Genomic DNA, 17990 nt, shown 5'->3' with positions numbered 1-17990 from the left:
GAGAAAAGAAACTGTATTTATTTGTAATATAAATACAAAAGGTATCACTTTGTGATAGCTTATACCACTGAACAAAAATATAAACTCAACATGTAACATGTTGGTCCTATGTTTCATGAGCTGAAATAAAATATTCCAGAAATGTTCCATAAGCACAAAAATATTATTTCTCAAAAATGTTGTGCACAAATTTGTTTACATGCCTGATTAAACAGCATGAACATTACACAGGTGCCCCTTGTGTTGGGGACAATAAAAGTCCACACTAAAATGTGCTGTTTTGTCACACAACACAATGCCACCGATGTCTCAAGTTTTGAAGGAGCATGCAATTGGCATGCTGATTGCAGGAATGTCCACCAAAGTTGCTGCCAGAGAATTGAATGTTAATTTCTCTACCATAAGCCGCCTCCAACGTAGTAGAATTTGGCAGTACGTCCAACAGGCCTCACAACCACAGACCACGTGTATGGCATTGTGTGGGCGAGCGGTTTGCTGATGTCAACGTTGTGAACAGAGTGCCCTATGGTGGCGGTGGGGTAAAGGTATGGGCAGGCAGGCATAAGCTACGGCCAACGAACACGATTTTATCAATGGCAATTTGAATTCACAGAAATAGTGTGACGAGATCCTGAGGCCCATTGTGAGGCCCAATTTTTTTTAAGGTATCTGTGACCATCTGTATTCCCACTCATGTGAAATCCATAGATTAGGACCTAAATAATGTATTTCAAATGACTGATTTCCTCATCTGAGCTGTAACTCAGTAAAATATTTGAAATTGTTGCATGGTGCGTTTATATTTTTGTTCAGTATGTCAAATGATACATATAATGTACAGCGCGTATACAAATCAGAACCATATTTGAAAGTAACAATAACAGACCAACTACAATGTAAACAGTCAATATATACTGTAGGTTATGTGCATATATGACGCCTGCGCCAAAAAAAAGTAAACGGTTCAACCGGTCTGCCATCGAAGGCATAATACAAAAAAAAATCATATTAAAAAAAACATCCGTGTACATAACCAGTACACATATGTATAAACAAAAAATACAGCTCTGACTGTGCCTAGGGGCCTGAGAGATCTGCCATGTTGCCTTGGAACGGTGGAGTATTGCTCACCAAGCTGCATTTAGCCATTTATTCAATTCCATTTGTTTATAGTGATAGTGGCTGGGACTATGGGGCCCTTAATAACAACAACAATAACAAAACAAAAAATCTAAACAATGCATTTAACTGCCAGCACAAAGTCCAATCACATTGGGTCACCTTTGTGTTTAAAGGCTCTCTGGCTCCAGGCAGGAGTGCTTAGCTGGTTCTCCTCTAAGCCAAGAACCCAGAGGTATTGAAGTGCTGCTAGCTGACCGGAGTGGAGCTTCACTGTAAACTGTAACTGTGACACTGCTGCTCTGAGTCCTGTGACATCACTTCCCCTCCAGGTGCTCCAGCAAGGGGTTGACTTCGCTTTCAGGGGTCTTGACGCTGTCTGTTCTTACGATGCACGTTGGGCGGTGGTGATTCAACATGATGATCAGCTGCTGCCGCTCATGCTTCAGCTCCTCGATCTGGGCTTTGAGGTCAGAGTTCATCACCTCTAGTCTCTCTGATTCCTGAGACATAGTGTGCATGAGGAAGGAAGGATAAGATCATTACCTATTCTTAGAAGAATGGAGATCTATACATTTCATTAAAGAAAAACCTCCCTCTCACCCTTTGTAGATAGTCTGTCCTCTCCTTCTTTTTGTTTCTACAGCGTGCTGCTGCAACTTTGTTTTTCTCTCTCCTTCGTTTCCTCCTGTCCTCTTCCTCATCTCTCTACAATGAGAGGAAATGCAAACATGCTTTAAAATAGAACTTAAGGTGGAAAATGGACCCAGCAATTATGTTTCAAGTGTGGGAAACCATCGAAAAGTAGATTGTTTGTTTTAATGATAATTCGGTCCACTAGGTGATGCCCTTGGTCAACATTAAGTAGATATTGAAGTCCCTCTGTGCTCTGGGAAATAACATTGCCTATGTTTTCTACAAATTTCTGTGATGGTAAGAAAAGTCAAAACATCAAAAGAGTGAGCCGTAAACAGTAAAATTACCTGAAAGATGTCTGAATTTGAACTTCTCACAACATTTTCAAGAACTAAAACAACTTTCATTCTCACTTCTGTTTTGATGTTTAGGGGCCTCTTCCCTAGCTTGCCCAGGAAGTGCAGTGGAGAGAGCATGGACCCCAGTTCCCGGAGGTCGGCGTATTTGAGCTGGTCAGTCAGCGTGGTGGAGGGGATCCCTGCCAGGGGACCCAAGCTGGGCAAGGAGCCCGCTGTCACCAGGGGATCTGGGATTGGTCCCGGCATCATGTTAGACCCGGCTGTGACCACAGCTTATAGGGAAAGGGACAAATGGATAGGAAAATACATTGAGAAGAAAATAAACAACACATGGTTTGAGATGTACGATTCACCACCTCTGAATATTTCACAGGGATACTTGCCTGACGACTCAACCTGAATTTAATTCCGCTGCTCTACTGATCGCTACATATATTCAGTCTGAAACTACCATCCTACAAGTTGTTTGTGTGACTTGAAAATGAGGGGCGTTGTACAAAATAAAATTATCAGCGATTGGATTGTCTCTAACAACTCTAACCAGAGTATCAAAGTTGATAACGTCATCATGAAGACCAGCCCTGGCCCAATCCATTGGTTTCTGGGACCAATCATAATGGTCAGAATGTGTTCACATTCTAGGAATTGTCAAAGAGGGAGGCAAATGCAGATTCATCGTGGAGAATAAACTTCCGTTGGCTTCAGGCAATAACTATACCAGAGTTAAAGATCTGAATACATTTTACCCCAAGCATTCACATCTCAAACCTGCTTGGGGTTTTGGTATAGAAGACAGATCATTAATTGCTCTACTTCCATTTAAGTCTGCTAAAGGGCTTGAAGGAGGCATTTCCCAGGGTGCACCTGGTCTCCCTGGCAGCCCTCTCTAATGAAATGTTGGCCTGTTACAGAGCCAGAGGCCGAGGCTGTCTCCCATTAGGACATTTTATTATTTCATCTCTTTTTTTCTGGAATGTATGTATACTCCCATTTACATAGGTCTTGGCAAGGATCTATGTTTTTCTTTTTCATTCCCGAGGAGGCCAAGAGAGAAGCACATAGCCCAGCACAAAAGTAGACTCAGACACATTCCCCTTTATCCCAAGGAGACTGCAGCCAGCCCTTGCCAAGAAACACCCGTTGCCCATGTTTCCTCCATATGAGTTATTTTCTCCATATCAGGGAAGTGGAATGTGGCAATGGGTGCTCAGGACAATGTAGCCAACCCTGGTCCCCTGATAAAGGTTCTTCGCCAAACCCTTCTTCTATTTTGTCTGACTAAATGGACACTATACAATATCTACATCAACACTACATTGAGTCTTCCCTGTAAATCTGTTTTGTTTATAACTGTAGTAATATATGTTATGCAAAGACATCTGCCTTTATTCCCAGGTGAGTAGCAAGTAATTCATTTGGTAGGATGACAGATACGTTATATTACACTGTAGCTCGCCTAACAGAGTCTCAAAAGTCTGTTTAAACAGAAGCTTTGTACATTTGTACATATATAACTGTTTGAGAACTCCTTTCTTGATTCTACTCATTTTTGCCTCACTCATGTATAAGCTTACATCAGCCAAATATTCAATGCAGAGGTTGGCATGAAAATCAGCGAGGGCTAAAATCAAAGAGAAGGTGCCTGGAGAGAGGTAGCCAGGGACAACAGCTTGCTACATCAACTCTCCCAAGAATATCCGAGCCAAAGAACGCTACAGACAAGACGGCTGTCTAATTTCATTTGCCCACACTCATTCACATTTCCCACCACATTATAGATGGAATTGGATTCAGAGGCACGTGTGAAAATAAATACTCACTCACAACCCCACCAGATCACCACTGGGATACAATATTAATAAAGAATCATAATAGTTTACCCATTTGCGCTGAATACACAGTATTCTCCAAAATCTCAAAAAATAAATGATTTATGGGCCCAGCAGGATAGGCAGAGTGAATGATGAGGAAAAATAAACAGAACAGAAACAATGTTCCCTTTGTTTGAAAGCTAGCAAGAGTGTAATACAGATACCAACTACACACCAGGATATATTGATACAGGATCACCTACACTGATCTCTGACCTTACCCCCAGAAAATGTAAATACTGAAGGTTTCCTTCAATGTCTATACAGTCAGGACCTATCCTCTCTAGTTGTACAATGTTGAGTTCCAACAAATGGGACCCAAGCAAAGTAGGCCAATAGTCTTATTCTGGGCACGGTACCAAGACAAGTGATTTGAGGTTTTTGCATGTTTCCATGCAAGTGTGTAGCCTGTTTCACTCCACAATACTCCACCCTTATCTACTGTACCTGACCCCTTCCTCAACCACCTCCTAACTGCCCCAATGTGCAGCATTAAATCTACCAACAGCTGCCATTTGGCCTCTTTCTGCAGCTAATTATGTTCAACAAAGTCACTCCTAAATCATTACTACTGCACAGATACAACCCAATTTGGCTTTATAGATGAAAATCTGGTCCTCTCAGTTTACATAACATAATAAATATTGGTATGTCTCAGCAAAACCGCTGCTTTACCTTATGTGCAAAACGTGATTCCATGTTTGCTGTGTAGTGCACATTTGGATTGTACTGGACTGAAACCCTTTTTAAAATCTATAAACACAAGCAAATATCCATAATTTTGTCTCTGCGTTTTGAGAAAGTTCCTCAAAACAAAAGTACTAGGCACAAAAGTATGAAAGTAGCATGTGGAACTCCTCTGGTATCATAAGACAACATTTACATTTACATTTAAGTCATTTAGCAGACGCTCTTATCACAACAGTGTTGTTATGACTTTAGTTGTGAAGCTACATGATGACAAAGACCTTTGTGGTGGCTTTAGTAGGGTAACCTCCCCATAAAGATAAATAATCCACTCACATTTAAGGTGAGTGTGTTGCTTGAAGGTTTTATTTCACTTAGCCCTACATGTTTGTAAGCTTGGAGACTTAGATATTCACTGTACCCTGCAATCATATCTGCAACCCCTGTACATGTGACTATTAAACACTCTGAATCTGAAAAAAACAAAGATATACGAATGTGCTTTGTGTAAAAAATGTCAAATGAACAATATGCAAATATCTTCAGAGCACAGTATACAGTGCCTTCCGAAAGTACTCACACCCCTTGACTTTTTCTACATTTTGTTGTGTTGAAGGCTGAATTTAATATATATTAAATTGAGGTTTTGTGTCACTGATCTATGCAGAATACCTCATAATGTCAAAGTGTAATTATGTTTTCAGAAATGTTTACAAATTAATAAAAAATTAAAAGCAGAAATGTCCTCAGTCAATAAGCATTCAACCCTTTTGTTATGGCAAGCCTAAATAATTTGCAATAATAGTGTTTAACATGATTTCTAAATGACTATCTCATCTCTGTATCCCACACATACAATTATCTGTAAGGTCCCTCAGTTGAGCAGTGAATTTCAAGCACAAATTCGACTACTAAGACTAGGTATGTTTTCCAATGTTCGCAAAGAAGAGCACCTATTGGGGAATGGGGAAAAAAGCAGGCATTGAATATACACTACAGTTCAAAAGTTTGGGGTCACTTAGACGTTTTCTTGATTTACATGAAAACATACATGAAATTAGTTGCAAAATTAGTAGGAAATAGAGTCAAGACATTGACAAGGTTATAAATAATGATTTTTAATTGAAATAATAATTGTGTCCTTCAAACTTTGCTTTCGTCAAAGAATCCTCCATTTGCAGCAATTACAGCCTTGCAGACCTTTGGCATTCTAGTTGTCAATTTGTTGAGGTAATCTGAAGAGATTTCACCCATTGCTTCTTGAAGCCTCTCCCACAAGTTGGATTGGCTTGATGGGCACTTCTTACGTACCATACGGTCAAGCTGCTCCCACAACATCTCAATAGGGTTGAGATCTGGTGACTGTGCTGGCCACTCCATTATAGACATTATGACTGCTTCTTCCCTAAATAGTTCTTGCATAGTTTGGAGCAGTGCTTTGGGTCATTGTCCTGATGTAGGAGGAAATTGGCTCCAATTACATGCTGTCCACAGGGTATGGCATGGCGTTGCAAAAAAATGGAGTGATAGCCTTCCTTCTTCAAGATCCCTTTTACCCTGTACAAATCTCCCACTTTACCACCACCAAAGCACCCCCCAGACCATCACATTGCCTCCACCATGCTTGACAGATGGCGTCAAGCACTCCTCCAACATTTTTCATTTTTTCTGCGTCTCACAAATGTTCTTTTTTGTGATCCGGACACCTCACCCAACTTAGTTTCGTCTGTCTATAACACTTTTTTCCAATCTTCCTCTGTCCAGTGTCTGTTTTTTTGCCCATCTTAATCTTTTATTTTTATTGGCCAGTCTGAGATATGGCTTTTTCTTTTCAACTCTGCCTAGAAGGCCAGCATCCCGGAGTCGCCTCTTCACTGTTGATGTTGAGACTGGTGTTTTGCGGGTACTATTTAATGAAGCTGCCAGTTGAGGACTTGTGAGGCATCTATTTCTCAAACTAGACACTCCAATGTACTTGTCCTCTTGCTCAGTTGTGCACCGGGGCCTCCCACTCCTCTTTATATTCTGGTTAGAGCCAGTTTGCGCTGTTCTGTGAAGGGAGTAGAATACAGCGTTGTACGAGATCTTCAGTTTCTGGGCAATTTCTCACATGGAATAGCCTTCATTTCTCAGAACAAGAATAGATTGACGAGTTTCAGAAGAAAGTTATTTGTTTCTGGCCATTTTGAGCCTGTAATCGAACCCACAAATTCTGATGCTCCAGATACTTAACTAGTCTAAAGAAGGCCAGTTTTATTGATTCTTTAATCAGGACCACAGTTTTCATCTGTGCTAACATACTTGCAAAGGGGTTTTCTAATGATCAATTAGTCTTTTAAAATTATAAACTTGGATTAGCTAACACAACATGCCATTGGAACACAGGAGTGATGGTTGCTAATAATGGACCTCTGTACGCCTATGTAGATATTCCATTTAAAAAATCAGCCGTTTCCAGCTACGATAGTAATTTACAACATTAACAATGTCTACACTGTATTTCTGATCAATTTGATGTTATTTTAATGGACTTTTTTTTTGTTGCTTTCTTTAAAAAACAAGGACATTTGTAAGTGACCCCAAACTTTTGAACGGTAGTGTAACTTTGGGCCTGGTAAAGTTATTAATTACACTTTGGATGGTGTATCAATACACTGAGTAACTACAAAGATACAGGCGTCCTTCCTAATTGAGTTGCCGGAGAGGAAGGAAACCTTGGATTTCACCATGAGGCCAATGGTGATTTTAAAACAGTTACAGAGTTTAATGGCTGTGATAGGAGAAACCTGAGGATGGATCAACAACATTGTAGTTACTCCACAATACTAACCTAAATAAGTGAAAAGAAGGAAGCCTGTACAGAAGAAAAATATTCCAAAACATGCATCCTGTTTGCAATAAGACACAAAAAGTAAAACTGCAAAAAGAAATGGCAAAGAAATGAACTTTTTGTCCTGAATACAAAACGTAATGTAAATATTGTACAATCCAGGTGTGCAAAGCTCTTAGAGACTTACCCCCAAAATACTGCCAAAGGTGATTCTAGCATGTATTGACTCAGGGGTGTGAATACTTAAGTAAATTAGATATTTCTGAATTTAATTTTCAATTCATGTGCAAACATAAAAAATATATATATATATTCAGTAACCTAAAAGTCACTAAATTGTTGCTAAATTAAACTGTTTATTAGAAGCCATTTTTTTGGACTAGGCTACGTGATAAAACATATTTAGTGTAACATAGGCAGGCCTTCAGTGTGAAATCAAATGTAAGTAACATTGTAATACTACATTGATACATTGTCAAAATTCCATCGCGTTATTGTAACACTCTTGAAAGCCCGTAGTTACAAAGAAACAAGAAAAGCAAACCTCGGTTAATAATGATACACTTCTGAGTCACCATGACTCATTTTTAAAGCGGAAGTTATTCTTCAGTAAGGCATGCATGTTACGTAACTGACTTTTGCAGTGATGAAACGAAGACACTCGAGCAAATACATTTGACAAGTGCTAGATCAATGTTATACTACATGTTATGAAGGATGTTCTTCATAAGTAATATTCGTTCAGGACCAATAAAGTTGTAGAGAACGACTTGTTTATTGGGTTGAATAAACGTGTAGGACTGCAACCTTGCATCCTAAACAAAAGAAAAGCATTGAGTGTAAAAGTTATGTCTCACGAATAACGTTTATAATACACATACATTTTTACAGTACAGTGCTGCCCAAACCAAAGAGAACGAAAGAACGGGATTGCACAAATGCAAGGATTGTGCACAATGATCCACTGAAAAGTTAATGGGCTGCTGTGCTCACACTGGCAACTCATCCAGCGTGGAGCCCCAGTGTAATCAATGTTTCTCGACTACGAAGCTGTCTATTACCTGACTTTGATTCCGAGTGCAACAGTTGTCCTTTCTTCTGGTCAGCTGAAGGTCGACAGTAGATTTTAAAAAGTGGAAATCGTTGCATCGGCCCGTTTAAATAGTTAGCTCTATCTGGGAGGATTTGGGAATGCGGAAATTATCAGTTATGCCAACTAGACGTTAAAGTGGGGGGAAGAAGTGGGGAAATCCTATCCGCTCCTCCCCTAGAAACCAGAAAACAAACCACCCCACTGACCCAGTGCAGAGCAGAGCAGGATAGACCATGTTGTCAGCCCACACACCTCAATTGGGATTCGCTCTTAATACCTGACAATATTGCCTTTAATGAACACCATTCTTGTTTAATTCTCTCACACTCTCACTTTCTATTCCACACACAGAAAAAGGACACACAGAGAGGAGAGAGAGACTTTTATCTACTTTTCTACAATAATTAACAAGAGGCCCTACTAACAAGAGGAACATCCAAATCAAATTCAATGCGAGTTGTTTCCATAGTGAAAAAAATATAAACGCAACTTGCAACAATTTCAACGATTTTACTGAGTTACAGTTCATAGAATGAAATCAGTCAATTGAAATAAATTATTTAGGCCCTAATCTATGGATTTCACATGACTGGGCAGGGGCTCAGCCATGGGTGGGCCTGGGAGGGCAACCAATCAGAATGAGTTTTTCCCCACAAAAGGGCTTTCATTACAGACAGAAGTACTCCTCAGTATTGGTCTCATACAATCCAGCAGGTGAAGAAGCCAGATGTGGATGTCCTGGGCTAGCGTGATTACATGTGGTCTGCGGTTGTGAGGCTGGTTGGACGTACTGCCAAATTCTCTCAAACGATGTTGGAGGCAGCTTATGGTAGAGAAATTAACATTCAATTATCTGGCAACAGCTCTTGTGGACATTCCTGCATGCTCCCTCAAAACGTGAGACATCAGTGGCATTGTGTTGTTTGACAAAACTGCTAATTTATGAGTGGCATTTTATTGTGCCCAGCACAAGGTGCATCTGTGTCATGATCTTGCTGTTTAATCAGCTTCTTGATATGCCACACCTGCCAGGTGGATGGAATATCTTGGCAAATGAGAAATGCTTACTAACAGGGATGTAAACTAATTTGTGCACAACATTTTAGAAAAATAAGCATTTTGTGCGTATGGAAAATGTCTGGGATATTTTATTTCAGCTCATGAAACAGGGGACCAACACTTTACATGTTGCATTTATATTTTTGTTCAATAGATTTTCTGGTGACCATATAATTTGTCTTATCTGAAAAAATATATACATTAATTGTTAAACTCAATGGAGTGACACTAGCTGGTATGAGTGATTTAATATTTAGTATTCAATAAAGCACCCAACATCACTTTGAATGAATATTTAATTTGAAAATGTATCAATCAGCAATCGATGCTCATTTTACTTTTTTAACTTGACAAACAAGTCAAAATTGAAGGTAAAAAAATAAATTATCATAATTTACATCTTGATAAATATAGCACTGGATCTTTTCATTGAAAACTCTAAACATTGTAACAATGAGGTCAAATCACAGTTGATGACGTTGAGGTATGTACCTACCGAACATGAATGTATACTTGAACTATAACACAACATTCATAGCTATTGATATACTATTCCCATTGAAGCACAAAACTGTACAGTCAATTCCACAATACAGCATAGATCTAGTACCAGATCAAACATATATGAAATATGACAATTATTTGGAATTCCTCTGCATGCGTTTAAAACCAGAACATACTTAATCCCTATCAGTAAAGTGTATAGCCATGCTCTTAGCTATATCAATTGTATCTGGAAGAAGTTTATACTTGCTTAGTCAAAAACATTTAATGAGTGTAGTAATAAAACTGAAGTGCTGAAACCACAGAAAGTCTCTGATAGCCTATCACAGTCAGGAAAACCAACTAAAGTGATAAACCAATCAACTCCCTATGCTTACATTATAAGGCCAACAGGGTTGGAGAGTTGAGGATATCAACAGATTCAGCCTTGCCCCCTCCACTTTTGCGACCGTCAAACCCCACTCCAAAGGAGTCAAGATCAGGACAGGAGAATGTGAAAACGGACAGGTAGCTGCTACATGTGGGGGTGGAGGTCACAACAGGAGTGCTCAAGGGCTCTAGGTCATTAGACACAGATTTGTACAGGGTTTCCCAGTCCGTAACCCCAAGAGAGCCACTCAGGTCAATATCTGGGACAGAGTGGGCAGTCTCTGTGGGGACTTCCTCCTCCATGCTGGGCAGCAGATTGTCCAGGAGACCCTCCTTCATGTCCAAAGAGGGCTCAAGGTCGCAGATGTTCACTTCAATACTGGCACAGAGTAGGATGTTGGAGTTTCCAGAGATGGCTGTGGACGTGTCACTGAGGATGTCCATGTCCTGGAGCGAGGGGGCTTCCTGAGCACTGTCCTCAGGGAGTTTACCCCCCTCCGGGCTGGGGGGGAGGTCTGGAGACCTACTGGGCTCCTGGAAGATGGAATCCAATTCTTCTGTAATTTGGCACACAGGTTTATGAGTAGCGAGGACAAATTCCAGCCTCTCTTTCTCTTTGAGGAGGTTGGCTATCTCTGTCTGCAGAGCTGCTTTGTCTTCCTCCAGCTGATCAGTCTCCTTCGAAAATATCCCCAAAAAATAACACAGGAAATCTAAATCATAACCATAGATTACTGTTTAAAATGATGTACTGTGATTAACCTGATTTCTAAGGGTTAACTTACAGTTTGCAGTGAATCAGTGAGTTCCCTCCGTCTGTTGCGACATTTGGCTGCAGCCATTTTATTTCTCTCTCTCCTCACCCTCTTCTTCTCTTCTTCCTCTGGAGATAACTGTGGGGTTCAGAGAAAAACACTTGCACCTTGAAGAATCAGTCCATTTCATCTCCTAATATCATACATTCCATTGCCAAATCCCCTTCTGGAGTGTAGCAAAAGCATCTTTCTCTGCAATGCGTCTAAAAATAGACCATTGTTGCAGACTCGCTGTGACCTGAATACAAATGGACTGCCTGAGCTCAGCACACAGTCAAATACACTGCTTTTGGAGAGCATGCATTGCTGCTGCTGCTCTGTTAATATTGATTTAGATGTTTACACGAGTTAATGTTTTTTGTTTGATTTGCAATCAGAAAAGTGCTCTAACCTGCTCGGTTTTCCCCTTTCTGCCAGTGTTTTTTCCCCTGCTCTCGCCCGCTTTGGGTGTTGACTGGAGAGAGCTCTTTGCTTCATTGGTTTGTTTGCTACTCAGAGATGGGGAGAGAGACGTTATAATGGTCGGCTGGACCATCCATAGCAAATCCGGGGTTGTGGAAATTGCAGTCACTGTTGGAACAAATGGAGTGGCTGGTATATCCATGTCTGGGCAGAGCTCCTGCAAAGTGATACAAGTTCATTTACCACTGATGATTTTAAAAAAAAATCACAATTAGCTTCATTATTTTACTGCAAAATGTGTCATTAAACACATTTTATTCTAATAACAGACACATAAGGCAATTACCACATTCGGATTGGGGATGTCTGTGACTCTATGCTGTATTGTCATGGCATGTACTATGTATGGGTTCTCTTAAAATATATCTAGCCATCTAAAAATAGTCTCCCCTGGATCGATATTTGACTTTATCACTGTTACTGACGTCAACACTGACGCAGAGATGTTGTGGAGGCTCCTGAATGGATTTCTTTTTCTCAATGAACTGCTGCATCGACATGCTACATATTTGGTCTGAGGACGTGTAAATCATAATATACACAATTTTCATCCTCTCTCACTGTGGGGTGTTGCATTTTCAATATCTCACACTTCTGGAATAGGAAGGAGGGTATTTATCATATTAATAGGAATAATATGGTAGAATCATTTACCCACCCAGCATTTTCGACAAATACATCAATATCAATGATTTCCTATTAATATTTCACATACATGAATGTTAATAGAGATTAACACTGATAAATGATGAAAGTCAACCATATTTAAATTAATAATCGTTGACATCGTTGCATCTGAATATTATACATCATTGCATCACAGGCATCACCACTTGATTGATTCATACCTGTGCATTACTCTCTGATGGCGAAGCTGAGGAGCTGGAGAGAGAGTCGTCTTGTGTCTTCTGATAGTACGTCAGGGTGTCCCCAACAGGAGATTCGGTGCTACAGCGAGACTTTGAATCGAAGTCAGGGTTGAGAAACATGTCTTAAAAAATCCTTAGCTGACAGATTATTCACCCTTCTCGTCAAATGGATTTTTTTCAGCAGCTTCTATTCCAGGTAACTGATAGACTTGTGTGCAAGCCCCTCCTTTTATATTCTGACAGACTTTTATGAATGAACGGAGGCTGTACCATCTCTAAGGAGGGGAGCCACTGGACAATGAAACACACATTTAGCATATTTTAGATAAACATTTGCCAAATACTCAATATCATCGCCGAGTTGCTCATTGTTGTCATTTACCCCCAGGTAATTATATTGCCAATTTTTTCAAATGTATTTATTCAACAAATACCAGAGGAAAGTGTCATGTGTAGTATGCCCATTCATACATACGGACTGTGCTATTTCTTTGGTGCAAATAACAGCACACTTCAATTTCCCTATAATGCAGTTGTCTCTATATGTTTTACAGCTCACCATACATGACATTTGGCATACACAATAGGCTTCCCACTTATAATTACTTTAAAAAATGCCTATATGTTTTATTATAGGATAATTACAGGCCGCTAAATCTAAAGCATTCTAAGAACTGACAAATCTGGTTGGTAAGTAATATACAGTTGAAGTCAGAAGTTTACATACCCCTTAGCCAAATACATTTCAACTCAGTTTTTCACAATTCCTGACATTTAATCCTTGTAAAAATTCCCTGTCTTAGGTCAGTTAGGATCAGCACTTTATTTTAAGAATGTGAAATGTCAGAATAATAGTAGAGAGAATTATTTATTTCAGCTTTTATTTCTTTCATCACATTCCCTGTGGGTCAGAAGTTTACATACACTCAATTAGTATTTGGTAGCATTGCGTTTAAAATTTTTAACTTGGGTCAAACGTTTCGGGGAGCCTTCCACAAGCTTCCCACAATAAATTGGGTGAATTTTGGCCCATTCCTCCTGACAGAGCTGGTGTAACTGAATCAGGTTTGTAGGCCTCCTTGCTCGCACATGCTTTTTCAGTTCTGCCCACAAATGTTCTATATGATTTAGGTCAGGGCTTTGTGATGGCCACTCCAATACCTTGACTTTGTTGTCCTTAAAGCCATTGTGCAACAACTTTGGAAGGATGCTTGAGGTCATTGTCCATTAGGAAGACCCATTTGCTACCAAGATTTAACTTCCTGACTGGTGTCTTGAGATGCTGCTTCAATATATCCACATCATTTTCCACCCTCATGATGCCATCTATTTTGTGAAGTGCACCAGAATTGTGTTCTTTGGCTTGCAAGTCTCCCCCTTTTATCTCCAAACGTAACAACGGTCATTATGGCCAAACAGTTCTATTTTTGTTTCATCAGACCAGAGGACACTTCTCCAAAAGGTACGATCTTTGTCTCCTTGTGCAGTTGCAAACCGTAGTCTGGCTTTATTATGTTGGTTTTGGAGCAGTGGCTTCTTCCTTGCTGAGCGGCCATTCAGGTTATGTCGATATAGGACTCATTTTACTGTGGATATAGATACTTTTGTACCTGCTTCCTCCAGCATCTTCACAAGATCCTTTGCTGTTGTTCTGGGATTGATTTGCACTTTTCACACCGAAGTACATTCATCTCTATGAGACAGAATGCGTCTCCTTCCTGAGCGGTATGACGGCTGCGTGGTCCCATGGTGTTTATACTTGCGTACTATTGTTTGTACAGATGAACGTGGTACCTTCAGGCGTTTGGAAATTACTCCCAAGGATGAACCAGACTTGTGGAAGTCTACAATGTTTTTTCTGAGGTCTTGGCTGATTTCTTTTGATTTTCCCATTCCCATTTTCTGGAATTTTCCAAGCTGTTTAAAGGCACAGTCAATTTAATGTATGTAAACTTCTGACCCACCGGATTTGGGATACAGTTAATTATAAGTGAAATAATCTGTCTGTAAACAATTGTTGGAAAACTGACTTGAGTCATGCACAAAGTAGATGTCACAACGGACTTGCCAAAACTACAGTTTGTTAACAAGAAATTTGTGGAGTGGTTGAAAAATGAGTTTTAATGACTCCAACCTAGGTGTATGTAAACTTCCGACTTCAACTGTAGCTGATTTCTATATGATTTTAATTACATCATACAACATGGCAGTATAATATTAGCCTACACCATTAATATAATGACAGTTATAGTCTACACCAGCGTTTTCATGCTTTCTCAATCTCGCACAGGAGGAATTCCATATAAGGATATTGGCAGGATAGAACAGCAACCTCTGGTAAGACAATGGGTGGTGGTCTATGTATATTTGTAAACAACAGCTGGTGCACTATATCTAAGGAAGTCTCAAGGTTTTGCTCGCCTGAGGTGGAGTATCTCATGATAAGCTGGAGACCACACTATGTGCCGAGAGAGTTTTCATCTATATTCGTTGTGGCTATCTATTTACCACCACAAACCGATGCTGGCACTAAGACCACACTCCATGAGCTGTATACGACCATAAGCAAACTGGAAAACGCTCATCCAGATACGGTGCTCCTAGTGATCAGGGACTTTAATGCAGGGAAACTTAAATACGTTTTACCTATTTCTACCAGCATGTTAAATATGCAAACACACACAGAGATGTGTACAAAGCTCTCTGTCGCCCTCCATTTGGCAAATCTGACCATAATTCTATCCTCCTGATTCGTGCTGACAAGCATAATTAAAGCAGGAAGCACCAGTGATTCGGGTAAAAAAAAGTGCTCAGATGAAGCAGATGCTAAGCTACAGGACTGTTTTGCTAGCACAGATTGGAATATGTTCAAGGATTCTTCCGATGGCATTGAGGAGTAGACCAGTCACTGGTTTCATCAATAAGTGCATCGATGACGTCGTCCCCGCAGTGACTGTACAGTCGTAGCCAAAAGTTTTGAGAATGACACAAATATAAATTTTCACAAAGTCTGCTGCATCAGTTTGTATGATGGCAATTTGCATATACTCCAGAATGTTGAATTAAGAATTAATTGCAAAGTCCCTCTTTGCTATGCAAATGAACTGAATCCCAAAAAAACATTTCCACTGCATTTCAGCCCTGCCACAAAAGGACCAGCTGACATCATGTCAGTGATTCTCTCGTTAACACAGGTGTGAGTGTTGACGAGGACAAGGCTGGAGGTCACTCTGTCACGCTGATTGAGTTCGAATGACAGACTGGAAGCTTCAAAAGGAGGGTGGTGCTTGGAATCATTGTTCTTCCACTGGTCTACCATGGTTACCTGCAAGGAAACACGTGCCGTCATCATTGCTTTGCACAAAAAGGGCTTCACAGGCAAGGATATTGCTGCCAGTAAGATTGCACCTAAATCAACCATTTCTTGGATCATCAAGAACTTCAAGGAGAGAGGTTCAATTGTTGTGAAGAAGGCTTCAGGGCACCCAAGAAAGTTCAGCAAGCGTCAGGACTGTCTCCTAAAGTTGATTCAGCTGTGGGATCGGGGCACCACCAGTACAGAGCTTGCTCAGGAATGACAGCAGGCAGGTGTGAGTGCATCTGCACGCACAGTGAGGCGAATACTTTTGGAGGATGACCTGGTGTCAAGAAGGGCAGCAAAGAAGCCACTTCTCTCCAGAAAAAACATCAGGGACAGACTGATATTCAGCAAAAGGTACAGGGATTGGACTGCTGAGGCCTGGGGTAAAGTAATTTTCTCTGATGAATCCCCTTTCTGATTGTTTGGGGCATCCGTAAAAAAGCTTGTCCGGAGAAGACAAGGTGAACGCTACCATCAGTCCTGTGTCGTGCCAACAGTAAAGCATCCTGAGATCATTCATGTGTGGGGTTGCTTCTCAGCCAAGGGAGTGGGCTCACTTACTAAACACCTCCCTCTGCATCTAGATCCTGGACTTCCTGACAGGTCGCCCCCAGGTGGTAACACGGGTGCCCCTCAGGGGTGTGTGCTCAGTATCCTCCTGTACTCCCTGTTCACTCATGACTGTACGGCCAGGCACAACTCCAACATCATCATTAAGTGTGCTGATGACACAACAGTGGTAGGCCTGATCACCGACAACGACGAGGCAGCCTATAGGGAGGAGGTCAGAGTTCTGACCGTATGGTGCAAGGACAACAACCTCTCCCTCAACGGGATCAAGACAAAGGAGATGATTGTGGACTACAGGAAAAGGAGGACTGAGCGCGACACCATTCTCACTGACGGGGCTGTAGTGGAGCAGGTTGAGAGCTTCAAGTTCCTTGGCATCCACATAGCAAACAAACTAACATGGTCCAAACACACCAAGACAGTCATGAAGAGGGCACGACAAAACCTATTCCCCCTCAGGAGACTGAAAAGATTTGGTATGGGTCCTAAGATCCTGTAAAGTTTCTACAGCTGCACCATTGAGAGCATCCTGACGGGTTGCATCACTGCCTGGTATGGCAACTGCTCGGGCCTCTGACCGCAAGGCAATACAGAGGGTAGTGTGTGCGGCCAAGTACATCACTGGGGCCAAGCTTCCTGCCATCCAGGACCTCTATACCAGGCGGTGTCAGAGGAAGGCCCTAAAATTGTCACAGACTCCAGCCACCCTAGTCATAGACTGTTCTCTACCACATGGCAAGCGGTAACGGAGCGCCAAGTCTAGATCCAAAAGGTTTCTAAACAGCTTCTATATACAAGAATAAGACTCTTAAATATCAAAAAGAAGTAACAAAGACAAATAGAAACTAATTGTAGTATATAAATACGAATAAAAAAGAGAATCGAATTATAACACTTTTACACCATTACTAACAAAAAACACACAAATAAAACTAAACTGCACAAATCCTATATCACACAAATACACAAAGAGAATAACACACTTATAATGAAGAGAACCTGATTATTACACTTTTGCACTTCAAACAAGAAACACACAAACTAAATTACACAAGTGCCATCTAAACCCTGACCTTTCTTGCCTTCCCGTCGCTGTGTGGAGGCTGAGAACAAGGTGTACAGTTTGTGTAAGATGCCAAAGTAACCTGTGGCATCGACAGAACTTTTAGCAGCATCAGCCACAACCAGGTTCAATGTGTGAGCCCCACATGGCACAAATAGAGCTCTTGGATTCATTTCCAGGAGTCTGGCTTGGACACCTTTGTTTTTGCCTCTCATGTTGGCCCCATTATCATAAGACTGTCCTCTACAGTCCTCAAAAGGAATTTTTAGATCCTCTAATCTTTTGAGAATCAGGGATGCCAAATGTTGGCCCGCGGACTCCTA

General features: G+C 40.8%; 2 protein-coding genes across 2 annotated transcripts; both read right to left on the bottom strand.

The window, feature by feature from the left end:
- LOC115146227 (jun dimerization protein 2-like) lies at positions 1-8764 on the bottom strand. The gene is made up of 4 exons (XM_065004229.1): positions 8564-8764; positions 2169-2386; positions 1723-1827; positions 1-1622 (listed from the first exon to the last, which is right to left on the bottom strand). The coding sequence occupies exons 1-4, from the start codon at positions 8649-8651 to the stop codon at positions 1437-1439; spliced, it is 597 nt and encodes a 198-aa protein (XP_064860301.1). The 5' UTR covers positions 8652-8764; the 3' UTR covers positions 1-1436.
- A 993-nt stretch (positions 8765-9757) lies between these two features.
- On the bottom strand, positions 9758-12800 carry LOC115146645 (protein c-Fos-like). The gene is made up of 4 exons (XM_029688708.2): positions 12653-12800; positions 11734-11961; positions 11313-11420; positions 9758-11205 (listed from the first exon to the last, which is right to left on the bottom strand). The coding sequence occupies exons 1-4, from the start codon at positions 12791-12793 to the stop codon at positions 10537-10539; spliced, it is 1146 nt and encodes a 381-aa protein (XP_029544568.2). The 5' UTR covers positions 12794-12800; the 3' UTR covers positions 9758-10536.
- Positions 12801-17990: the final 5190 nt, after the last annotated feature.

The sequence above is a fragment of the Oncorhynchus nerka genome, linkage group LG18 (assembly GCF_034236695.1).
Source record: "Oncorhynchus nerka isolate Pitt River linkage group LG18, Oner_Uvic_2.0, whole genome shotgun sequence".
Classification (NCBI taxonomy): Eukaryota; Metazoa; Chordata; class Actinopteri; order Salmoniformes; family Salmonidae; genus Oncorhynchus; species Oncorhynchus nerka.
The sequence above is the reverse complement of the archived record's forward strand: the minus strand, read 5'-3'. Positions and strand labels throughout refer to the sequence as shown.